The 26,681-nt window shown below is 47.4% G+C and overlaps 1 protein-coding gene across 4 annotated transcripts in view; it reads right to left on the reverse strand.

Moving 5' to 3' along the window:
* The window catches only part of HVCN1 (hydrogen voltage-gated channel 1), a 31,936-nt gene that overhangs the window by 4,562 nt on the left and 693 nt on the right, over positions 1 to 26,681 (reverse strand). For 2 of the 4 annotated variants that reach the window (XM_010841374.1, XM_010841373.1), the window contains exons 2-5: positions 26,243 to 26,325; positions 21,332 to 21,371; positions 6,485 to 6,775; positions 2,047 to 2,151 (exon numbers count right to left, since the gene is read on the reverse strand). In XM_010841374.1, coding sequence (XP_010839676.1) covers positions 2,047 to 2,151; positions 6,485 to 6,775; positions 21,332 to 21,352 — 417 coding nt within the window. In that variant the 5' untranslated portion in view covers positions 21,353 to 21,371; positions 26,243 to 26,325. The other 2 variants (XM_010841375.1, XM_010841376.1) reach the window with 2 other exon arrangements.

Consider the following 26,681-nt stretch of genomic DNA (forward strand, 5'->3'; position numbering starts at 1 on the left):
TTCAAAAGCAGAGACATTACTTTGCCAACAAAGGTCTATCTAGTCAAAGCTATGGTTTTTCCAGTAGTCATGTATGGATGTGAGAGTTGGACTATAAAGAAAGCTGAGCGCCAAAGAATTGATGCTTTTGAACTGTGGTGTTGGAGAAAACTCTTGAGAGTCTCTTGGACTGCAAGGAGATCCAACCAGTCCACCCTAAAGGAGATCAGTCCTGAGTGTTCACTGGAAGGACTGATGCTGAAGCTGAAACTCATTTGAAAAGGCCCTGATGCTGGGAAAGGTTGAAGGCAGGAGGAGAAGGGGACACAGACGATGAGATGGTTGGATGGCATCACTGACTCAATGGACAGAGTTTGAGTAAACTCTGGGAGTTGGTGATGGACAGGGAAGCCTGGCATGCTGCAGTCCATGGGGTTGCAGAGTCAGACAACACTGAGCAACTGAACTGAACTGATAAAAGGATACTGACTAGTCGATGTAGAAGGAAAGGTATGATTAGAAATCACTGGTTTGCAAGCCAGTGTGTTCACAGACTCACACAATGATCATCAGTGGATGCTAACTGGGGAAGAAGTTTGTATGATGTTGAAGAGTCACCATGTGGATTATATACAACTGCAAAGGGAAAAGTGCCCCTGGACAGTGCAACAGCTCAGCATTTACAACCTGAATCAAGTGATCCAGCAGACTAATAGTGGGTCCCTGGCCCAAGGTGCCATGAGATTTAAAAATAAAAATAGCCCACCCTTGAGGAACTCTTGCTTTGTAAGCCTCTTGACCTAACCTGTGTTGTACGGGAAACAGAATAAAGGAACAGGGTGGTTCAGATGGTAAAGAATCCACCTGCAATGCAGGGGACCTGGGTTTGATCCCTGGGTTGGGAAGATCCCCTGGAGAAGGGAAAGGCTACCCACTCCAGTATTCTGGCCTGGAGAATTCCATGGACTGTATTGTCCTTGGGGCACAAAGAGTTGGACACAACTGAGCGACTTTAACTTTAAAAGAGCTCAAATATAATGTCAGAAATCTAGTTTGCAAAAGAAAGCACTATGAACGAGGAAATTTGAATGAAAACTGGTTATTAGATATTATGGAATTATAACTTTTTTAGGTGTAATAATGCTATTATGGTTCTATAGGAGAAAAACCTCATTCTTAGGCATTGTTGAAGTACTCAGGGATGAAGTGTCACGATGTCTGACTTTAAAATGGTCAAAAATATATGGGCATGTTTGTGGGTATGTATATAAAGAAAGCAAATACAGAAAAATGTATGTTTGCCATTTTTCATAATAAAAAGTAAAGAAAAAAGGCACAAGACATTGAGCATAGGTGGTAAGTTACTGATGCTATTAAACAGTAGAGGGAGAGAAAAGATTATCCATCTATGGGAGGACTCAAGTGTCACAGAAGAGAACATTAACAACTGCCTTGGTCAAAGGGGCCACGCGTAGGAAGGCGGTTTAATGTTTTCTTCCTGTCCTTTTGCTGGTTGAAAAGACACTTATGCACAGTCCACTGAATTTTTTTTCAAAGGGTGTGGGGAGATGTTTTTTAGCCCCTGGCCTCCTCCCAGTTACTGGTGATAGGGTCACAGAATGCACCCACTGCCCTCTGGATGACTGTCTGGGATGGGCCAGGCAGTAACTGTGAATCAGGGAATGAATGGTGGGCGTGTCCCCCCAGTGGCTCCAGCACAGGGACCACGTCAGCATGTTGACAGGAGGACAAACAGCCCGTCCTCTGGGGAACGGGAAGGAATCCTTCTCTTGGTTTGAGAATCAGTGACAGACTCCAGCTCAGTGTCTCGGACAGCTCAAGATGCAAGCCTGCAAGCCATCAAATGACCTGAGGTATCCTGCTTGTAGGGAACTCATATCTACAACCAAGAAAGGAAAACATGTGCTCTATTCTTTGACTGAAAGCACCCCATCAAACTACTCTCAGAGAAGCCCTGGTTGATTCTCTGCGGGTGCTGCCCGCCTCTGCCCACCCTCAGTGCAGGTAACAAGAGTGAACCATGTTAAAGGGCTGTGGACACACTACCTTGGGGGCATAGTTATTCTTGTCGGGCTCGATGATCTTCAGGTCCAAAACGAGCTCTGCGAGCACCAGGAGGGCATCCAGGACGACCAGGCAGATGATGATAACCTGTGGACCGACGGAAGAAGCAAGAAACCATGAGACCTGAACAGGGACCTTCCTTCCATCTCTAAGGGCTGCTAACACCTGGGTGTCAAGGATGGGAGGCCAGTTGCCCACAGCAGCTCCAGCGCCCTCTCAGGAGGCCTGCTGGGGGCCGGCTCCTCTCACTGGAGCCCCTCCTTCCAGTCCAGGGCCGTGCCTGTCCTCCTAAAGCCTCCGTGCAGCTCACTGACTGACCCTTGGTCACCACTGGTCTTTCTCTTAACTTGGAAGTTCACTGCTTCTCAGCATCTCTTGAACCAAACTGCTAATGCCTAGATGGCAAAAAATAAGTAGTAATGTTTTTTAAAGCTTTTGTGTTTCTAGTTCTGGGAACTGCTCTTGCCAGGGTACACCCAGAACAGAGGCTCAATAAATAAAACATCCAGCCTCTGAGAGCCAAGTTGCAGGAGGATCTCTAGGGACGCCTCCTCCAGGCAGCTGGGTTAGGGTGACATCCACTGTGCCCATCAAACAGCTTCAGACTGGAGATCTGAGGTGCCCACCCCAACCCCATGTGCTCACTGCGGGGGGAGGGGGCAGGGAGTTCTGGGTGTCCTGGGAAACAGAGGAGCTGCTGAGGGAAAGACAATCTCGTGGGATTTGTGACCTGCTGGAGCGGGGAGCTGGGGGGGGACCAGGGTGAAGTGAGTGGGTGGTCTCACCGATGGCGGTGGGGGTGGTCATGGCGACGGAGGCAGTGATGATGGTGAATCGGACAGTGAAGGTGGGGTGGAGGTGATGGCATCTGGGGTGACCACAGGGATGAGGTGGGAGTGATGGAAATGGCAGCAACAGGAGGAACCCCAAGGGGGGGTTCCTCTTTTTTCCCTTGACCCTTGCGTGACCTCTTTCTTCCCTTGAACATACTGGACTGTCAACTTACTTCCCCGGGGGCCTTGCCTCTTACACTGTCAGGCAGACAGACCTTGACCTCTGAGAATTAGTCTGCCGTTATTTTGGCAGTTTCTGCAGTTTCAGGTCGCAATTGAACCAGTTCAGGCCTATAAAGAATGGACTATTAAACTTTGTGACCATTTCGACCTATAACAATTATGTCACTAAAGTATTTGATAACGTGGTTTATTATTGAAAATTGTATGGCAAAGTGCTCTGTAATGAAATATTCACACAAATCCGAATTCAGTAGCTTAATGAAGACTCAAGCCTCAGATGGCATCTTTCCTTCTTTCCTCGCTCCCTCCCTCCTTGGTTTCATGTTGGAGCTAAAGGGATGTAAGAGCTCATTTAGTCTAGAAGCAAGGGATGGAGATATTAAAAACACACTGGATATTCAGCTGTAAAAAGGAATGGAGCACTGACGTACGCTACAGTGTGGATGGACCCAGAAAACATTATGCTAAGTGAGAGAAGCTGAACACAAAAGATCACATACGTTGTAGGATTTCATTTACATGACATGTCCGGTAGAGGCGAAAAGTAGATTAAGGTTTGTCGGGGTCTGGGGGTTACGTTTAATGGGTACTGGGTCTCTTTGGGGGTGATGGAAGTGTTCTGGAACTAGACAGTGGTGATGGCTGCACAACATCGTGAATGTACTAGATAAATGCCACTGAATTATCCACTTTACAATGATTCATTTGATCATAAAATGATTTAATTAATTAATTTCACCTCAGTTTTAAAAGGTGATCGAGAGACAGACCCAAGGTCACGAAACCCCAGTGCCTGGGTCCCAACCCCGGCCTCTATGAACGGACCCCTAAGGCTCCAAATCCACCAGTTCACAAGGCAGGACGAGTTCTGAGGGGAGCCACGTCACAAGGGAAAACGCTGAGAATTCAGGGAACTGGGTTAATTGCAAATCCTCACTGGAAGTCAGCCACCCCTAGCAGCAGCACCCAGGGGTGCAGGGTGTATCGGGCTGTGGGGCGGCCAGTCCTGAGCCGGCTCCCGTTAGCCTGGACCTTGGGCACAGCTCTCAGCTCTGCCGTGCCTTGGCGTTAACTCTAACAAGCTTCAGCATCCTTCCGGGGGAGATGGGACTTCGCTGCTTTCTCCACCCTGACTGACAATGGCAGCATCGAGTGAGATAAAGTGTGAGGTGTGCTCAGCAGACGGCCTGGCCACGGTCAGCAGGTGATAAAAGTGAGGCTCCTCCCAGCCTTCCTGGCCATGCTCCCCTGCCTGTCTGTGGCTACCACGGAGGCCTGACTCACCCCAAGTTCTCTCCTTCGGTTGGTTGTGCCATCCTGTGAGAAGTGACAACAGTCAACTATATATCATGTCACCTTGGTCACCTCAAACCATGGGAACAGGTGGAGAGAGAGGGTATTCCAGAATCTCTTTTTTTTACCAGAATCTCTGGTAATCCAGAATTCAGAATCTGGATTCTATCTGCACAGATCAAACCCGTGAATCCTTACTCCCTACCCCGAGGTAGCCTCTCTGCTTCCACTTGGGCCCCTCTCCAAACTGCTCATGTTGCTGCCTCCCCACCGCACACTTGGACTCTGATGGCTGCCCACTGCCGGTGGGTGGACTTCCAGGGCCTCCGTTCCCACTACTGGATACATACAAGCCCGATGGACCCTTCTCAATTCCTGCAAAGCTGAAGCCTCTTTCCTCCCTCAGGCCCTTTGCAAACAGGGCCCCTCTGCCTGGGAAGCTCCTCCCTTTCCATCCACAGACCTCACTCCTGCCCAGCCTCGTGGTGTCAGGTGAAGTATCACCTGCTCTGCCTCACATCCTCAATCGGGTCTCCCCCACCCTGAGGATCTCTCAGAGCCACCCTGCTCTGCTTCCCTGCAGAGGGCTTCTCTCCACTTGTATCCAGCATCTGTCTGATTTCTGGAATGCCCACCTCTCTACAGAGCACCCATCCTCTGCAAGTGAGGGCAGGGATGTGTCTACCACGCACACTGCCGTGATCCTGGTGCATAGCAGAAGCTAAGAAGTGACTGTTGAGTGAATGAATAAACACCTCTCCTATGCTTTTCCCCAGAGCCACGTGGCCTGGGGGGCCCAGTCAGGAGAGGGGGGACCTCCCCTTGCAGCTGGGAGGAAGCTGGCTCCTTCCTTCTGCTCTTGAAATTGAGGGTTTGGGATTTCAACCCCAACAACATAATACCACATTTCCTCTTCTGTCAGATCTACAGAGGAAAGTGCTGAGCTGCCAGGAGTGCTGGGTTGCCTGCTTTGTTTCTGTAAGTCACATGAGAGTAGGAAAAAAAAAAAGACCAAAATAATTCCTTCTCTTTTACTCTGGAACAAAGTCAGTGATGGGAGAGGCAAGGGCTGCTCTACTCTACTTTCAGAAGGGACATCAGCTCCAGGGAGGAGCTGGGTTATCATGGTTGAAGGGGGGTAACCTGCAGCAGGGGCCCCCAAAGAGTTCCATTCTGGGAATTGACAGACTGGGCTGGCAAGGAGCCTCCCGCTTTGTGCTGGGTCTCAGAACATGCTTCCAGATACCTGCTCACCCACGCTGGGGTGGCAGGATGGGGTTCAGACAGGGCTGGCCAGACTCCACTCACGTTGGGACTGACACTGAGCCCTGTAGGAAGTCCTATTCCTTCTGCTACTCTCTGAAGCCTGCGTCTCCCTCTCAGGGTCTCCCCATAACCATACCTAGAGATTGGTGGCGGGTTGGTTATGCCAGGCAGATATTTTCAGCATCACTTCAGAAAAGAAGAGACTCCCCCCACCCCTCAATTTATCCTTTCATTTCCTTTGTGTGTGTAGGGGGTAAATTTTGCATAACTTAACATTTAACATTGCAAAACTTAACATTTTCACTCCTTTACAGTTGGCATAAAGTTCACAGGCCTTAAGTACATTCACAAGGTTGTTCAACCATCACTGGTATCTAGTTCTAGAACATTTTCGTTACCTCAACCGGAAACTACATCCATTGAGCGGTCATTCCCCCTTCCATTCCCTCTACTCTGTTGTCTCTGTGGATGTATGCATTCGAGACATTTCACATGAATGGAATTGCGAGACATGTGGCCTTCTGTGTCTGGCTTCTTCCATTTAGGATCGTGTTGTCAAGGGGCATCCACACTACAGCACGCATCAGTGCTCCATTCCTTTCTGCAGTGGAGTAGGGACGGAGCACATTTTGTTTAATGGATTCATCAGGTGATAATTGACTTTTGAATTAGGACTTACTCTGCCCCTGACAACAGGGGACCTGCCCTGCACACGATCCGTGCTGGGTAGGTATCTGCGGAGTGAAGGAACTGGTGACAGAGATGGGCCCCCTCCCACCTGACCTTGTGACTCTGGGCTGATGGCTCTGCCCCACCCAAGGCATTTTGGGCCTCTGCCCACCTACCTGAAACCTGTGGGCGCTGAAGAGCTTCCTCAAAGTGGTCCTGAAGTCTAGGCGGGGCCTGGGCACAGGGGCCGGGGCCGGGGCCGGGGTGGGGTCAGTGGCTCTGCCCTCCTCGGCCGAGGCTGAGGCCTCAGTGGGCGGCGGCTGCTCTTCTTCCTCCTCCTCCTCCTCATTTTCCCACTTCTTGTAGTTGATGTTCCAGGCGTGGTAGTCGTCCCCGACGACGGTGAAGTGTTTCAAGAACTTGCTCATCCTCTCGGCGGGAGCCACCCTGGCCCTGCGGGTGACTGCCTGAAGAAAGGGGGACAGAGAGCAAGCGCTCAGGCAGCCTGTCCGTCAGTCTCCGGGAGAGCAGAGCCCCCGCTAGGCCGGGCCCCGGGGTGAAGACGGTCCGGCTTGAGAACCCTGCGAGCGCAGACCGTGAGGTCACAGTGGTTTTTCGTGCATTTATTTTTGGAATCCAGGGTCTCAGCGCCAGTGAGGCAACAGGAAACCCCAGACTCCGTCGGGCCTGCCACTGTGGTCTGGTTGGCAGTAACCAACAGAAGAGGTACTGCCTCCCAGTCGCAAAACACCCACCGCAGGCCCACATGTAAATACCGGAAGACCCAATAGCAAGGTGCAGAGACATCACAACCTAAAAACCCAGAGGTGAGAGTTGGCAGGCCAGGGAGAGGGCAAAGGCAGAAGTAAAAGTACCCAGAGTTTCACACAAAAGCGAAGCCACCCTCGCCACTGATCGGTCCTAGAAAGGTCTGGGCAGCAAGTGGATTTTTCCTGAGTTCAGCCAGTGCTGTTTTAAATAATTATAGACAGTTGTTTAAAAGACCGATGACTTCAAAGTGAAAAAGCAAATAAGCTTCCCACTCCTTTACCCAACTTACCCTCCCAGACATCAAACTTTTTCTAAAGTTCAATAATGAAGACTTCCAGGTATGGCTAAGAGAAAAGGCAATATGATCAGAATAACAGGAAAAGAGAGCCCCAAACAGACCCAGCTCACTGTGAGAACCTGGATGTGATGGCAATGGCAGTCCAGATCAGTGAGAAAACACTGGTGAGGTTAGGACATTTGGCTTTTCCAACAAGGGGGGAAAAAAATCCTACCTCACGCCACACAGAGAACAAATTTCATTTGTATTAATCTATATAAATGCATTTAAAAGTCTAAAAACAAAATACAGACAAGTATCTTTATGACCTCAGTACTGTGAAGGACTGCTTAAATAAGACAAAAAACACAAAATAAATCAATAGACCTGATTCATCAAACCTAAAAATGTTTGTCTCTCACACATACACACACCTGTACAAAGTAAGACACGTCACAGACTGGGAGTAAATATTTGCAATGCATTTAATAGACAAAGATTTTAGTATCCAGAATATAGAAAGAAATCTTACCCACAAAAGACAACTCCATGGAAAACTAGTTAATGGATATTACCAGTCAGGTCACATGAGAGGAAACCCAGATAGCCCAGACACTCAACTTTACTAATATTTAGGAAAAGGTGAATTGAAGTAACAATCACACACCTTTTCATTCCTCAGATTGGCAAGAATTTTAAAATCCACAATAGCAAGCAGTGAATGTGTGAGGCAGTGGGGGTCTCTTGAACCCTGAAGGTAGGAACGACACTGGCACCACTATTTTTCCAAGCAATCTGGTACTGTTTTGTCAAATTGAAATTATACTAGCTAATGATCTCGTAATCCCACCCCTAGATAGGTTTCAAAGAGAAACTCGCCCACATGTACTCAAATCAGTGACATGTTCAAGAACGTGCACTGCAAATGTTCACCTAAATGGTAGGAGATAGAGAAGTGAATTTTCTCTATTCACATGATGGAATTTTATACAGCAGTTAAAATGAATGAACCACGTCTCTGTGTATCACTGATGACATCCATGTGTACCCCCTCAGCAGTACTGAACACAGAAAGATCACTCCCTTTCTTCAAAAACATCCTTCACTGGCTTCTCAAATCCCACTTTCTGAGTTTCCTGCTACCTCAATGGCTACCAAATACTACCAGGTATTATTTTTGGAATGTGTGAAAATGTGAGCATAAACATATGAAAGAAAGAGATTTCTGCTTCTGACCAATGACACAGTAACTGGTATAAACAACCATACCAGTTAGAGCAACTGCCGTAAGAGTAACTATACCAGTTGGAGTACCTGCCATAAGACTAGATAAAATATAACTCTACAACTGGGTAAAACGTATGACATTTACTGTGATCCTTGAAAGAAGAGAAACAAGTAAGATGAGCCCCACAATCACTCTAGCCTTCTGCCTGGAGGTACGTTTTGGACTGTGGAGACAAAGATTATAGTTCAGGATTATTGAACTTTACTTCCTCAGGAATTTGCATGGCAAGGTACCAGAGAAAAGGAAGCAGTACAGAGAGAAAACACTCCAAATATTGGACTTAGGCTGAGTCCTAAACTTCACATGTGCAGAGCAAGACTCCATGAAACAGGGCAAAATATAACTTTCAGGAAAAAACAAAGCATAAAGAAACTCTCAGGGAACTGTGAGCTGAACAAGTACCAGAGAGTTACACAGGTCTGGGTTGGGAGATCTGTGAGTTCCAAACAACGAGAGCAGAGAGATCTTGTTGAATACTCTTGAGTGTTTAGTAGAAATTCTAGAAAAGTCACGCCTTATATATAGACCTAATCTAGCCCTCCAGTCAGGGCTACCTTAGACCTGTCCCAACCAAGCTTAAAAATAAGGCTTTTAAAAAGATCATGCTTCTCTCTAAGTAAATTAACTGCCTCTTGGAACAAAACTCAGTACTCTGTTGAAGAAGACAGCAAAATACTCTCAACAACATAACATTCATAATGTCCAACATATAATAAAAAATTACCAGACAGATAAATAAGCAGGAAAATGTGGTCATAAACCAATAAAACATCAGCTTATTAGTTCAAAAGGGATGGAGATGATGAAATTGGCCAATAAAGGTTTGAAAATAGTTAATTATAAATATGTTCAAGGATTTCAAGGAAAACATGAACTTAATGAGGGAACAAATGGAGAATCTCAAAAGAAAAATGGAAACTATAAAAAATCCAAATGGATACTCTAGAATTGAAAAACACATAAATGAAAAATCACTGGATGGGCTTAACAGCTGATTAGATGCTGCAGAAGAAAAGATCAGGGAACTTAAAGATAAAAAAATGAAACTATCCAGTGGAAGCAAGAAGAGAAAAAAAGCTAGGGCTAAAAAAAAAGAACAGAGCTTCAGGGACATTAAGTTCCTAATATACATGTACCTGGAGTACCAAAAAGAGAAGAGAGGGAAAATATTTGGAGAAATAACACCTGGAAAAAATCTCCAAATTCAATGGAAAAATACAAACATACAGGTCCAAGATTCTGAGTCCCCAGAATACCACGTGACCTAGAGCAGAAGCCCATCAAGTGCCTCTTGGTGGAGGGCCCTGGGGCCTCCAATTGCTGGGTTCTCAAGGTTGCCCAAGGACCAGGCCCACAGCCAACCTGAATCTTTCTGGGTGGTTACTGGCCATGATGCCCTCCACCAAAACACTTCATCTGGCAGATAGAAACCTCTTGCACTAATTCTCAGCATGGTGGGAACCTCAGGGTGTGCTACAAAAACCACATTCATATTTTATACAGAAAACTTTTTTTGAAACTTTGCATCCAGTAAAGAAGCAACTTTCAGTAATTTGGAATGAAAATATGGCACCCAGCAGAGCAGAAAACAACTCTAGTTTTAAGTCAAAAATCCATCATGCCAGAAACAGCAAAGTTCCAGAAAAGACAAAGGGCATGAAAACATTGTGAGCCCCGGCAACTTCACCACCCACCCTGGACTCTCAGCTCTCGGCACCCGCCCACCCCCAACCTTGCCCAGACAGGTGGAAGGACTGACTCAGCGAGTTGTGGGGACCACCAGCCTTAGTCCTGGCCAGGAGCAGACCCTCTGTAAGCACCCGCTGGTATTATTAGTCCTCAATAACAAACACTCTCCACTCCTCCGACTTCTTCATCACCTGTGGATATCTCGGTTCACTGGTTACTGGGCCCAAACTGTCTGCCTCTGCAGCCCCATGTGTTTAGTCACATGGACTGAAAGATTCCTTTTCTGGCTGAAGCTAGATTTAGTTGCTTCTATCATGTGCAATACGGAGAATCTAGACCAGTGGAGTCCCTGGCCCTTAACTGTCCCCACTGCTCCTGCATTAACCCTTGCTGTCCCAGTGTATTCTGGCCCTGCTCTCTCTGGGGTCACTTTTCAGTATCAAAGCCCACAACTGTGGTTCCCACCTGGACTGGGCTGTCTCCTCTCACAGTGTGGACTTTCTGTTTAACAGTCTTGCCTCCTCTTGATTTTCCTCCCATCTCTGGCTGCTCTTCCTGTACCGTGTCCCTGCCTCCACGCCACCGCCAGTCCTCGAGTCCCTGACCCTGAGCTCGCCCTGGCACAGGGCGACTCCCCTCTTTGGTGGTCTCTGCACATCTGTGTTCTCAAGGCTGCTCAGGTGCCAATCAGTCTCCAGTCTGCCGTCTGATTTCCTGTCAGGTCATTAGTCTGCTGTGATCCAAACTGAACTAATTTTTTTTCTTCCCTCCCAAATCTGCTTCTGCTTCCACACTGGCCTAGGTCACAGAGTCACATCGGCCCTGCCACTCAAGTCCAGAACGAAAGATCACTCTTGGCTTCTCTCTCTCCATCAGGCCTGTCAATCTAACCTCCTGAACACCATTCCTCCTGCACCTTCTCTTTGTCTCTCTCCTACCACTCTCAACCTCTTTTTGGGACACTTGCACCAACCTCCTGACTTGGCCTCTTACCTCTGACCCTTTCTCCACCCAGTGGTGGCCAGGTCACCTTGCTCCGGTGCTGGGCTGGCTGCGTCCCTGCCCTTGCCTATCTCCCTCCCCTCCTTCCCATTGCTTTCAGTCCCTCCACCCTCACCCCCTGCCAACTGCTGCCTTCAGGACAAGGTCAAAGCTCTCTTGGTTCCTTCCCCAGCCTCCACCACACTCCAGGTACACTAAACACACTGTGGTTCTGGAATAAACCACTCTCTCTTGCTTCCAGCACGTCATACGACCCGCGCCCCGCCCCCCAACCTGGAATACCCACCATCTGCCTCACCCCAGTTCTTCTTCAGGTTTTACAGAATCAATTTTACCTCCCTTGGGAGGACTTCCTTAACTGCCACATGTTGGGTGAGGGTCCTTCCTCTACTTGCCCATCAAGCCACTAACGAACACTGACATCTCAAGGTTGTCTGACTCCAGCACTAGTCTGTGAACCCCGGGAGGGCAGATGTTGTTCCTCCCTCAGTCACAGGGAGGGGCTCAGTATTTAATAAACGATTTAACAACAAAACCGCAGGAGCTACCCATCAAAGGTAATTGCCTACTTCTCGTTTAGACATGACAGGTATTATACCAGAAAAATTACTACCTGGGAGAGAGGGGGAAAAACAAACAAACAAACAAACAAACAGATCTACAATTGATGCAGAAGAAAGTTTTCTTGTGAATGTCTATTTTTCAGACTCTGAAGCTGTCATCTGTAGGAGGGGGAAAGTCCCTATTTCATGGTCATCCAGCAATCACTGAAATAGGTACTTTTTAAGAAATTCATCTGACTGCTGATTCCCAGGGCCGAATGTGTGCTAAGTCCCCATTTCCCCATTCCCTCTCAGAGCCTACTTTTGGGGACTTAATTTGCTTATTAATAAACACGTGTGTGCATGCATGCTAAGTCATTTCAGCTGTCGTCTGACTCTTTGTGACCCTATGGACTGTAGCCTGCCAGCTTCCTCTGTCCATGGGATTCTCCAGGCAAGAATACTGGAGTGGGTTGCCATGACCACCTCCAGGGGATGCTCCTGATCCAGGAATCCAACCCATGTCTCTTATGTCTCCTGCACTGGCAAATGAGTTTTTTTACCAATAACGCCACCTGGGAAGCCCCATTAATCAACACTCCCACCCCCAAACAAGACACAATAGCAGCAACATCTATTATTGCTGATTGTTTATAATTTGTTATAACAGCACGCTGGTAAGTTCCTTAAATGCACTATTTCATTTTAATTCCTAACAACTCTCTGAGGTCAAAGTCATCATTTTGGGTCTGGGTGAAAAAGGTGGTATGTCCAAAGTCACACACTCAGAAAACGGCAGAGCCACGACCTGCCCTTGGGCTGGGCTGTACGACCTGGAGGCCCCCATGTTACAAGACATGGCTGAGAAAAGGCCAGGCAGGCTGTGACCAGAAATCTGCCGGCTAGGAGGGTGCAGTGGGTTGAAACGTGGCTGTCCCAAATCCATGTCTACCTGAAACCTCAGAATGTCACCTTGCTTGGAATACAAGCCTTGGCAGATGTCAAGATCTTGCTGGGAATTCCCTGGAGGTCCCAGTGGTTAGGACTCCCGGCTCTCATGGCCAAGTGCCTGGGCTTCAATCCCTGGTCAGGGAACTAAGATCCCACAAAGAACACAGTGCAGTAAAAAAAAAAGAAAAAAAAATCTTGACATAAAACCATGCTGGATTTAGGATGGACCTTAAATCCAGTGACTGGTGTCCTTATAAGAAGAGGGGGGACTTCCTTGGTGGTCCAGTGGCTAAGACTCTGCACTCCCAGTGTAGCGGGCCCACGTCTGATCCCTGGTTGGGGAACTGGACCCCATATGCTGCAACTAAAGAGCTGACATGCTGCAACTAAGACTCGGCACAGCCAAATAAATAAATATTAAAAAAAAGAAAAGAAAAGGAGGGGACACTCAGAGGAGAAGGCCATGGGAGGATGGAGGCAAAGACTGGAGTGATGCATCTACAAACCAAAGAATGCCAGAAACCACCAGAAGCTAGGCTTCCCAGGTGGCGCTAGTGGTAAAGAGCCCACCTGCCAATGCAGGAGACTAAGAGACTCGGGTTCAATCCCTGGGTCAGGAAGATCCCCTGGAGGAGGGCACGGCAACCCACTCCAGTATTCTTGCCTGGAGAATCCCACGGACAGAGGCGGCTGAAGGGCTACAGTCCATAGGGTTGCAGAGTCGGACACAACTGAAGCAATTTAGCACGCACACACCAGAAGCTAGGAGAAATGGAGCCGACCCTCTCTCTGTAGGGCCTTTCCCTGGTGGCTCAGAGGGTAAAGCGTCTGCCTGCAATGCAGGAGACCTGGGTTCAATCCCTGGGTCAGGAAGATCCCCTGGAGAAGGAAATGGCAACCCACTCCAGTACTCTTGCCTGGAAAATCCCATGGACAGAGAAGCTTGGTAGACTAGTGCATGGGATCGCAAAGAGTCGGACACAACTGAGCTACTTCACTCACTCACTCACCCCCTCTGAGCCTCCAGAGGAACTGAGCTGGCCAACCCCCTGATTTTAGAACTCTGACCTTGACGACTGAGAGAATAAATGTGTTGTTTTAAGCCATCTGGTTTGTGGTCATTTGTTATGGCAACCCCAGGAAGCTAAGACAGAGCGGGTGTGCTTGAGTCAGCTCAAGGGTGCCACAGATCAAGCGCTCTCTCTTCCCCTTTATATTCATGGGCCACACACCGGTCCCACACTCCTGGGATGAAGCAGGCTCCTTTGGAGGTCAACAAAACCACTTGGAAGAAATTTATTTCTTTTTGTTTGCAGCATATCAGCCACCTCCACCTCCTCGTGCTCTCACTGGATGCTAACAATAATCCTGAGAAATTGGCTGGGCAGGGAGAGGCAGTCTCTCCATTCTAAAGAAGGGGAAACAGGGAGGAGAGATCTACTGCCCAGAGTCGCCTGGTGTAGCAGGGTGACAGAGGTGGAGGAAGGAAGGCATGTCTCTGCACCACCTGGTGGGCATGGAAATGGGTACGTCCTTCTTAGGAGGGCGATGAGGCAGTTTCTTTCATCTTTTCAAAGGATATTTGAGTCTCCCTAATGTGCCAGGTGTGGGAGCAAAGGAAGGATCAGCCTTAAACTAGTTTCTACAAAACTTTAAATGTCTGTATTGTTTGACCTGACACAAGGGACTCATGCACAAGCACAAAGACACTCACACATGTACTCACTGCTGTCCTGTTACAACCTTAAGGTCCACGGTTAAATACGCTGTGGGAGACCCACACTATGGAACACCACTCCACTGTTAAGAATGCCCTACATCAGTGTGGCTGCAGGGACTGACACAGAAATGTCTCTCTCCACTACGGTCAAGTGAAAATCAGCATAGTACTAACTCTAACCCTAACCAGACCACAGTGTATAATTTCATGTTTGTTAAAAACAAAATCAACAACCCAAAGCAAATCGTTACTTCTGTGAAGCAAAAGGGGTTGGTACTGGGTTGGAAGGTGAAGAGAAACTTTTTTTTTTCCCTGTTAGATTTAACAATAAGAAATAGCCATTTTTGGAGTCAGATCTAACCTACAGAGAATGAAGTATTTGGGTGAAGGGAGAAGGGAGGAAGAATTTTTTAAAAATATATGTACACACACACACACACACAAATCCAATATATACATAACTGGAATCCCTAAATAAGAGAACCAAAACGATGGAACAGAATGGCTTAAGATATAATTCAAGAAAACTACTGAAACAAGACTTTTTTAAAAATTACCATTTTTGCAGATCAAAATTGGTAGAAACGGACAATTATGTGGGTCAACCTAATATCTACCTGTTCGTTGTTTTAATTTCTTATACTGAGAACTTGTTTGTGTACAGTTTTTGAAAACAAACATAAGTAGTAAAGTTGACATATGAACTCAATTCTACTAGCTTTGTTCTTTCTGAGACGCTCTGTCAATGAGAGGAAAACATGCCAGAAGAGCTGATTTTAAAGCAACAAGAATGATAATATTGAAAGAAGTGGAATCAAGGTTCTGAGATGCAATCATTCCTCCCTCAGTAGGGGAAAATGAGGACTTGCCGCATGGCAATCACCACCACCAGTAGACAGCCGATGGACTTGCATCTCTTACCTTCTGGGTCCAGGGGTCTTAACACCCACCCAGGCAGGGTCAGAGACATTGTCCCGATCCCTGCCTTCCCTCTTCTCCTACAAAGCTGACCTAATCACTAAGCCCTGTACATTTTAGCATCTAAATAACCCTTGAATCCCGGAGAAGGCAATGGCACCCCACTCCAGTACCCTTGCCTGGAAAATCCCATGGGCGGAGGAGCCTGGTAGGCTGCAGTCCATGGGGTCGCTAAGATTCAGACACAACTGAGCAACTTCACTTTCACTTTTCACTTTCATGCATTGGAGAAGGAAATGGCAACCCACTCCAGTGTTCTTGCCTGGAGAATCCCAAAGACAGGAGAGCCTGGTGGGCTTCCATCTATGGGGTCTCACAGAGTCGGACACAACTGAAGCGACTTAACAGCAGCAGCAGCAGCAACCCTTGAATCCACCACCTACTTCTCTCATCTTCTGCCTCAGCCTCCTTGCTGGGGCACCTCCCTGTCCCAGCCTGCACATTTTACTTGAAGATGTACATCCCCTCACTGTTCTCCCCATCGCTTTTACACTCTTGTCAACAGCCTGAGAGCACTCCTTGAAACACAATCTTGTCACTCCCTGTGCAGAAAAGGCCTGGGGCTGTGGCCTTAGAAAAGTCTGCCTAGCCCCTGGCTGGAATCTGGAAACTTGTATTTCAGGAGGGTTCTCATCTGGTGAGAACAGCTCGCTGTGCCTGCACTGTTTTTGTAAAAGACATTGCGGTTTATGTTGAATACCTGCTTTCCTCAGGGTAGTCTGGAACTTCCGGAGTTTGGAAGGCACCCATGTGACCATCTCTTAAATAAAAACCTCGAGTGCTGAGTCTCTTAACAAGCTCTCCCAGCAGATAACATTTCACATGTGTTGTCACAACTTCCTGCTGGAGGAATTAAGCAAGTCCTATAAAGAGTCAGTTGGACATGACTGAGCGACTAAACTGATGTGACTCTGACGGGAGAGGAATCTGAAAGCTTGTGTCCGATCTCCCCTGGACTTCACCTCATATACCTTTTTCCTTTTCCTCTGTAAAAATCTTAGCCATGAGTGGAACTGTGTACTGAGTCCTATGAGCCCTCCCAGTGAATCAGTGAACCTAGAGTGATCTTGGGGCCCAAATATACTCCCTCATATCAAACTCTCCTTGGGATTCCCACTGATCTTAAAGACACAGGGAATTCCCTGATACTCCAATGGTCAGGACTCTCTGCTTTCCCTGCTAAGGGCCCAGGGTTCGATCCCTGGTCAGGGAACTAAGATCCCACAAGTTATGTGGCATGGTAAGGAGCAAAAAAAAAAAAAAAGACCAAAGTGCCTTCCAGAGACATACAGCCATTGCACAGGCTATGACCTCTGGCTGCTTATCTGATCTCACCTGTTACCAGTCTCTGGTCTGGGCACATGGTCTCCATTAGCCCTCCATACTCAACAGGTTCCTTCAACCACAGGCCCTTTGCACGTGTGATTTTCTGTCAGGAATGCCATCTTATCATTTTTCTTTGCGTCCTGCAGGAGGCCTCTCTCAAGCACCCCAGCTCCAGGAAGCTGACCATGTACCTCCCCTGCTGCACTCATGCATGGCCCACACCTCCCACAATAGAGACGGATGCACCCATTTGTATAATGGAGTCGCTTCCTCCCCCAGCTCCTCATTAGGGAGCTGGTTGGGTGGGCTCCTGCTCATGCTACATTCTCCACAGCCCTCATGCCTGGAAGACTGCAGGTTCCCACTAAACATACCTGGAGGGTGGAACGAATCCCTCGAGCAAATCTCTCCTCCTGGGGGACTCCTGCACCCCAGCAGCTCACGTTCTCTTACCACCACCTCCCCACCCCCTAGTCCCCAGGGATTTGTGTTCTGAGGAATGCCTATTTTTAAAATCAGGGAAGTCTTTAAATAAGCGTAGCAGCTTTTCCTTCTCTAGGGTGGGGAGGAAGTTTGAGGTTCATGAAAATAACCACCACGACGGCTGACTAGATTGTGGGGGGTGGGTGCTGCTTGCAGACTGAGAAGCCTGACCAGCAGCCCAGGTGCCCCCAGAGATGCATTCTCCAACTTTCCTCTCCATCCCCTGTGGGTCAGAATCACTCCTGCCTTGATGGAAGAGTCTGTTGACCTGGCAAGACAATCATGAGGCTGCAGAGGCAATGTGGGAGTTAATATTTAAGGTAGTGCAAACTGCAGAGATTGGAACTATCGCCAAAGCACCTGCCATTTTCTGAGCTCTGTGCAGAAGCCCGTGGCAACACACAGCAACAACTCTATGAGGTGGAGACGGAATCCTCTTCATTAACAGGTGCAGAGACTGAGAACAGAGAGGCCAAGCAACTTGCCCCAGGTTACACAGCCAGTGAGATGCAGAGCTCAGATTCCAAGCCAGGCTGCCTGGCCCAGAATCCCCTCCCTCCTCCACGACCTCTATGAACACTGCTCTGGACTCAGCTGGTGAAGAAGGCCAACACTGAGTCAGGAGTTCAGCCTGGTGTTACTCAATAAGAAACACATTTTATACCCTGCCACTTAGGACATGCTAACATATATACATTCTATAACCAACATTAAAGTTACTATGTGAGAGACTTAAGTTCTCCACTTTGTTCTATTTCTTAGGAGGCTGATTGAAGCCCATTAATGGATTTCAGGAATCACCAATGGGTTGAGTCTGAAACACATGGCTACAGTAGGACATGTTTTGTCTGTTTCCCTGGAGGAGGGAGAGGATAGCTGTTGGAAAGCTGGCAGTCCTGCCCCAAGTCTGTGATTTGGCCATGTTAACTGGGAAGCATAAGTCAGGCTGCTATTTGTGTTTTGAAAGCATAGAAAGAAATGAAAGCATAGAAGTAAAAATATATAGTTACCCAGCTAGAAATTAGGACCTGTCACCAGTATGACTGAATCATCTGGGCCACCCCATCCCCCAACATCTTAGTGATGCTTCAGCTGCGGAAAAGACGAGATAAACAAGAGTTCAGGGCGCCCCTCTTTCTTGCCCCTCTGTGGCTCAGTCCTTGGAAGGAGGCCAGTGCAGCTGCAGTTTAACCAATGACTCTCAGATCTGCTGCACATTGGAACCACTTGGATGCTTTAAAAACAAACAAACAAACCCCAGTGCCTGGCTCCCAGGCCCCAAGACTGTGATTCAGTTGGCTGGGGAGTGGCCTGGGTGGTTGGGATCTCCATTGTGCAGTCAAGGTCAAGAACCAGCATCATGAATGAACCTGGTGCCTCCAAACACCTTATGAGAAAGGTGCCAAAGGGCCACAAGGATTTCTAAGCACACCCGGAAACCAGGTTGCCCAGATGTGGCTGGTGACAGGTGACTGAGCTGAGGACTAGGGCAGGTGATGGGCTGAAAACCCACTTGATCCTCATGATGGCGTCAGCAGCTCCTGTGTATTAGGACGGCACACTGCTACGTGCTCTCCAGGCGCTATCTTGTTTGATCCTCACTGTTCCCATTTTACAAAAAAGGAAAAGGGAAGCTCAGAGAGGTGGGCAGGGGCAGGGAGGGCCTCTCAGGAGGGCAGGTGTCCAGAGCCTGCTGAGGGCCCCTCTGATTACAGCCGGCTACAGCAGATCAGGAGTGAACCATGGCTAAAAACCCCACCAGTTTCTCCTACAACAGAGCTATTTTGCTCCCTAAAGCTAGAGGGGGCTGGATGATTAAATAGCTCCTAAATGCAATCCTATTAAAACAATTTTTTAAAAAACATAATTAACTTCATTGGGGTAAATTATTAAAAGGAATGTGTTTTAGAACCAGTAAGAGGCTTATTTGCTAGAAGTGGCCCTGGTCCAATCTCCCCTAGCTGCTCACAATGCGGCCGGGACCACCCCCTGTTTCGGCCTCTGTGCGATGAAAGACAGGCTCCCACCCCCAGGGCCCCCCTGAGGTGTGTCCCTAGTTCTGCATTCCAACACTGCTTGCCCCGATGTTTCTGTGTCTTTACCCACACTCCTGAGACCTGTCCCTGCAGCCAGACCTCCTGACCCATCCGGACCCCTAAGTTTTACCTGCTGTCATTCACCCCAGTGAGTAGACCGTCACTCCACATCTATTTCTTTTAGTATTACTATTGTGAAAACATGAGGAAAAACAAATTCATAATTCCAACACACCAAATTTATCATCTACTTATCTATCCATCTCACTCTCTAATCTTTTACAATTATAATCAAAGGCTACCCACAACTTTGTATCTTTTTCCCCCCACTACTTATATGCATTAGACTTATGCCTTTTTAATGGCCGAGGGTTTTTAACCACAGAAGTCTGTGCTCTCATTATTGTGTTTTCTGATTGATCGTTTTCAGCATCTTTATCACCAATTCAAAGGCCACATTTTTACACATGTTAACATTTCTGAAATCTGGCCTGCAACTGCCCAGGGTCAGTGCTGTGTCACAGTAGATCACAGGAAACAGGCTGCCCTTTTCTTCCTCACAGCACATGAAATAATGGTGCATTTACAGTCAAGGGCATCTTATGGACTAAGAAACACACGCATTTCTAAATTGTGCTGTAAATGATACTTTTGCCTTTCTGTGGGTTGCTTCCTTTCCCGTAAGTGAGACGACCAGGTTTGATTATGACCATTTTCATGACTCCTGATACACCCAGTCAAGTTTTTTCCAGCAGTTGTGTGGGTTGATCCAGCCCCTCGTGAGATGCAGCAGTGAGCCGGTTTCACCACAGCATAACCATCATTGAGAATTTCCGCTTGCTTTTTTGTTTTGCTTAGTAGGGAGCGATAAATGAAGGAAACTGTTCCATTTGCCTTTCTGTGAATAGTAATCATACCTGGAACTCAAGGAGCACCTGTTGCTGGGTGGCAGGCACTAAGCTTACGGTATCTTATCAGGAATTTTCACAACAATACGGAGGGTGATTGTCATCCTCTACTGGAAATGCCACCAAATTTCATTAATGCAAAGATGGACATTTTCCCCTTATTTCAACATTTCTGAAATCAGAATTGGTAGCATGTTGTAAGGGCCATTGGTCACTTCCCCCTCCCACACTGTAAACAGCTTTAAACCAGAAATACTCTTACAATTAAAGGGGCCACCAATTTGACAAAATGCAAGATCATCACCATTGTCTCATGGTCCTCTGCCCCATTACTCTGCTGCTACCCTGAGCCTCTGGCGCTGCCCTGACAACTCCACCTGGCCAGGCCTCTAGAAACTCCAAGAGAACAGCTGAAACGGAATTCACCGTTCAGCCGTCCTTCCCACCTTGCCCTACCCTTCACAACCAACGTCTCTTCAAATCCAACAAGCCTGCGCCTCAGATATCAAGGACAGAAGTTATTAGTCGTACTCTGGACAGCCACACAATACAGGAGGCAGAGCATTCGCTTTGCCATCAGGCTAGGTTGGAAGCCCATTTCTGCCACTTCCTGTGTGATCTGGAGCAAGTAGCTTTCCTTCTCTGTTCCCAAGTGTCTCTACTTGTAAAATAAGTGGTCAGGAGGAGTCCTGATGAGCTCAGTATTGGCCTAGCAATGGTCTCCTCAACTTCTCTGGACGCGCCTTCAGGAACAAGGGTGGTAACTTGGTCTCATTTTCCAGATAAGGAAACTGAGGCTCAGGGAAGTGAAGGGCGTGACCAAAGGATAGAGGGTTATTAAAATGCAGAGCTGGGCTTTGAATAGTTTGTTTCTGATTTTGAGGCTATCTTGAGGTTCCTCCCGTAGCTTTCACCTCTGACTTTAAACACTTTGGTATGGTGCAAGCACCCGGAACACATGTTTTCCCTCCATCCTGTTAGAAACATCAAACAATTATCTTCTCAAGGCTGGGAGCTCCATTAACTCTGCTAGTCCACCCGAATTAATTTACCTTTTCATTCCACGTGGCCATTTTCCTGTCTTCTCAGGATCTGGAAAATAAGAAAACATTTGTCCAGATCTGTCATCCTGCCAGCATTGCCTTAGTATGCATTTTCCAACACTTTCTTACAAATTATTTTTAACTTGCTTAAGTTAATAGTGTCTGAAAACAGTAAATAGTAAAGTTCAAGCCATATGTGGGAGGATGACCTCCTGAGTATATACTCAAAGAACTGAAAACAGGCACTCAAATACATGCACATAAATATTCACAGCCAAAAGATGGAAACAATCCATGCCCGTTATCATATGTATGGATAAGTAAAAGATGTTATATCTATACAATGGAATGTTATCCAGCCATAAGAAGAAATGAAATACTTTTGCAATACATACAAATTATCGAATCATTATGTTGTACACCTGAAACTAATGCTGTATGTCAATTATATCTTAATCAAAAAGAAAGAAGATTCGAAGTACTGACACATGCTACAACATGAATGCACCTCTAAAACATTATATTAAGAAGCCAGACACAAAAGTCACACATTACATGGTTCCACTGATGTGTAATATCCAGAATATGCAAATCTATACAGACAGAAGGCAGGCTGGTGCTGGCCCGGAACTGGGGGAGAGGGGAACGGGACAGTGACTGCCTAGTGGGGACACAGATTCCCTTTGAGGTGATGAGAATATTCTGGAACTAGATGGAGGAGGTAGGTGTACTACATCAGGAATGCATTAAATGATACTGAACTGCTCATTTAATTTTAAAACTTAATTTTTAAAAAATTTAGTTTGATGTGCATTTAACTCCAATTAGGAACCAGGCAGACATGTTAGTGTTGAGACTGCTCTGGAAAGCAGGAAGGAATCTAACTAAATGTTCACCACTGAGGCACTGGTCAAGTCAGTCACGGTACATCTATGGTACATCCAGTACTGTTAAATGTCCATAGGCGGATGAGGAAAGATGTGAGGAATGTAACAAGTCTCCCATCACTTTATAGCATAATATGATCCCATCCATGTGAAAAGATGATATATGCGTTAAAAAAAAATCTGTTAAGGATAGAGCTGAATTCTGCACAGTGGTTACTGATGGAGATTTGAGGGTGTGGTGGGTATTTTCTCTCTCTTGGCTTCTTTCTGAAAGGTCTGAACTTTTACAATGACTATATGTGACTTCTTAAAGTTTATTTTTAATGCAGGTGACATATACAGTAAAAAATTGGACACAAAAAGATATACTATGATAAGTCTTTCTATTCCTGGTCTTTCCAGAAACATCCTCTCCTATCAGTTTCCCATGTAGCCTTTGGAGGTATTCTATGTCTTCCCAAGCACAGTCTTATTTATTCTTTTTTTTTCCCTTTAAATGTGAGTTCTCACACTGCTCTGAATCTTGCTTATTTCCCTTTAGGGTGTGGGAGGCTGAAAGATGCCCTGCCCAAAGATGCATGGTCCAAATTCCCAGAACCTGTGAATGTGCCCATTTACATGGCAAAAGGAACTCTGCAAGTGTGATGAGACATCAAGATGGGGCATTATCCAGGTGGACCCAGTGTGATCAGAAGGGTCTTCACAAGTAGAGTGAGGGAACCAGAAGAGATGTGATGACAGAAGCAGGGACTAGAGTCAGATTTGATGTTGTGCTGTGTTGAAGATTGAGGGAATGGGGTTATGAGTAAAAAAAAAAAATTAGATATAATTGATAGCTTGTGGAAAGGTACTGTGTAGCACAGGGAGCTCAGTTCGGGGCTCTGTGATGACCTAGAAGAATGAAATTGGCAGGTTTGTGTATACATAGAGCTGATTTGTGTTGTTGTACAGCAGACACGAACACTGCAAACAGTGCAAAGCTTTTCAATTCAAAATTTAAAAAATAAGTGAGGGTAGCCTCTAGAAGTTGGTAAAGGTAAGGAAACAGACTCCCCTCTAGGAGCCTCCAGAAGCAACAGAGCTCTGCGAAGACCTTGATCTCGCCATACCGTGACTGATTTTGGGCGAGAGACCCCTAGAACTGTAAGATAATAAATTTCTGTTCTTTTAAGCCATCAGATTTTCGACCCTTTGTTACAGTGGCCACAGGAGACTAACACAGTGAGCCAGAGACTGTCTTTCGCAGGATGTTCTAGAGCAAATGCAGCCTTTGGGTGACTGCGTCGGATTCCCCTGAGGGAGTGTGTAGTTCCCACTAGCAACCAACATTTAGAGTGTTTCCCAATCTTTTGCTGCCCGTGTTTCAATGAATAACCTTATACGTTGTGTCACGCAGTCGTGTCCGACTCTCTGCAACCCCAAGGACTGTAGCCCACCAGGCTCCTCTGTCCGTGGGTTTCTCCAGGCAAGAACACTGGAGTGGGGTGCCACTTTCTTCTCCGAGGGATGTTCCCAACCCAGGGATCAAACCCTGGTCTCCAGCATTGGAAGGCCGAATCTTTACCATCTGAGCCACTAGGGAAGCACCTATATGGCATGTACTACTTTTATAACTTAAAAAATATTAAAATTTTGAAAAAAATCACGAAGACTTAAAAAAATAAAATAAAAAAAGAGTTCTTTCTCTCCCCACGGTAGCATGCTCAGGGCACAAGGGACTCTCAGTTTCTTGCTGGTTGACTGGCAGAGCAGCCTCTGCAACCAGCACAGCTCACCTGGGTGTGTTCCTGTTCCAGCCCCTGGGGGCCCTCACCCTGTCCTCAAGAGATGGGGCTCAAGTGGAACCACTACCACAAGTGAAGGTGAAGGGAAAAATTCAGGTACCCTGGAGATTTCCTTCCTCCACAGGACAGGAAACAGAACTAGCGCATGCATAGAAAAACACCCAGATTCACTCATTCAAGCAACGGAAAATTTAAACGTGCCATGACCTCCCCATTATACTAGACAAAATAAAAATGAGAAAAAAAAAAAGCCCCATGCTCATGGGACTGTAGGGAAACTTGCACACAATGCTGGGGATAATTTTTCTAAAGAGCCACCTGGTAATAAGTGGTGTACATCTTTAGGATGGCCCTTGACTGGAACACACCAGTTTGGTGACTGTGACTCAAAAATCATTTGAACCTGAAATTATCACAACATTGTTAGTAGCTATACTCCAATATAAAATAAAGTTAAAAAGGAATTTGAAAGCAAGAAAAAAAAAGTGCAATTTGGATCACACTGTTTTAAGCAAAGTTGGATAATGGCTAGAACCTGGAAATAGCGGCTAGGTCCTATAGTAGGGAAAAGCTGAAGAAGGCAGTGATGACAATTCTGAGGTTTGTGTAGAAATGTAGAAAGAAGGTTGTTAAGCAATGAGAAGCAGAACTGTAATGGTTGCGCACCCTGCCTGCGATTGTACAAAGTCATCAGAACTTTTACTCAGTGCAAGGGCCTTTCCAGGGGGCTCAGTGGTAAAGAATCTGCCTGCCAATGCAGGAGACACAGGTTTGATCCCTGGGTCAGGGATCCCCTGCAGAAAGGAATGGCAACCCACTCCAGTATTCTTGCCTGGAGAAATCCATGGACAGAGGACCCTGGCGGGCTACAGTCCATGGGTCACAAAGAGTCAAACACGACTTAGCAACTAAACAAAGACAACTCAGTGCAAGGCATGGCCCCGGCTTCTGGGGAATCCAAAGTGAAGAGACAAGAAAAAGGTCTGGGCCCTGGTAGACTGACATTTTAGCCAAGAAACACATAAGCAAGATAACATCACTTGGAAGGAAGAACAGTAACGCAACAAAGGGCAGGCAAAGAGTGGCTCCTGCAGGTGGGGGTGGGCAGGGAAGGCTTCCAAGTAGGTGACTTTCATGGTGGTCTCTGAATTGCAAGGAAGTACATCACAAGAAGATGGAAGGGATGAGTGTTACCGGGAGAAGGAAGGGCCTGTGCACAGACCCTGAGAGAGGTTTTCATATGTCCCAGGAAGGCAGAGGACATCAGTATGGTTGCAGTGAGCAGAGGAATGAGCATGGGAGAAGAGTCAGGAATCAATCAAGGCCTGGCTGTGCAGAGATTTCAGAAGACAGTGCTGAGAGTCTGTGAGTCAAGGTGGGGATGCAAAAGAGTGACCAGATTCACAATATGCTGAGGCGTAGGACCTGCGGCTGGCCGAGATGGAGGGGATTAAGAAAAGAGCAGGTTTTGGAGTAAGAATACCCTAGGCCTTCCTCCTCCTTGCTAAACTGGGGCTGAGGGTGGGATCGGGAGCTACAGGGCAGTTCTGGAATTGTGCAAGCCTCAGCGTGAAGATTTTCAAAACCCTGTCCCTGCTGGCCTTTCCTTCCAAGTCAGAGAGGAAGGTGTCACGGGCCCTAGCCTTGGTCTTACTCAAGAAGCTTTCAGCTGCTGGTGGGGCTGCCGAAAATACTGCAGATCTCAGATAGCTCTGAGCGACCTGAGGTTGAAGGACAGAGAAGTGCTCTCAGATGGCCAGAGATGGGTGGAGACAGGGCCTGGCCTGAGTCGGGCACTGGGCTAGGCCTTCACACCAACCATCTCATATAGTCTCCTCAGCAAGGCTCCAAGGCAGGTACCAAGCTTAATCCCGAGGTTAAGGATAAGCAAAGGAAAAAGACAAGGAAACTGAGGCATGGAAAATCAAAGTCCCATCGCTAAACCTGCCAAGAGCCCTGTGCCCAGTGCGGGTGCTGGTACAGGCCTGGGAGTTTCTGGACCAGGGGCTGCACCATGCCTCCTCTCTGAGTTTAACCTGGCCCCAAAGCACTGTTCTTATTCTTTGGCACCCCCTACCCAGGTGAAGGATTTGCTGTCCACAAAGTTCTTTTTGCAGTGATGAGCAGGTAGGCTCACCCTGGCCTCTTCCCGTATTCCCAGCACTGGTCTCTCCCTGCCGTCTCCCAAGGGTGTAGGACCCAGGCAGGGCAGGCCTGATGAGTAAGAGAACTTAGGTATTCACACCGACCTGGGTGAGTTCCGGCTCTGCCTCTGCGGGCGGTGTGACCCCCTGGCGAGTGGCTTGGCCTCCTTGAGTCTTGGTATCTTCACCTGTAAGAGGGAGACAAGGATGGTACCCAGCTCACCTGTTGCTGCTGCTTCATGGCATGTGAGGAAGTGAAGGCACCTGGCCCAGGGAATCACTCCATACAAAAGGGTAGCTTTCATCCACACCCTCGTTTTCAAGGTGAGGTGCACGCGTTGTCTCCTGTCCTTCCCCTCTACAGGGGGGCCCTGGGTTATCACTGCCCGCCCGCGTTGCCCTGAGCTGGGAAACGCTAGAACCGTGGGCAACCGGGGACCCTTGGGATCCCGCGGGGGGTCCCGGGCAGGCTCGGCTCTGGCTGGGAGGGCTCGAAAAAGGGCCGCGCGCCCCGGGCCAGCCCCGGAGCACTTACTCTGCGCCC

The sequence above is a fragment of the Bison bison genome, unplaced genomic scaffold (genome assembly GCF_000754665.1).
Source record: "Bison bison bison isolate TAMUID 2011002044 unplaced genomic scaffold, Bison_UMD1.0 scf7180017864160, whole genome shotgun sequence".
Classification (NCBI taxonomy): Eukaryota; Metazoa; Chordata; class Mammalia; order Artiodactyla; family Bovidae; genus Bison; species Bison bison.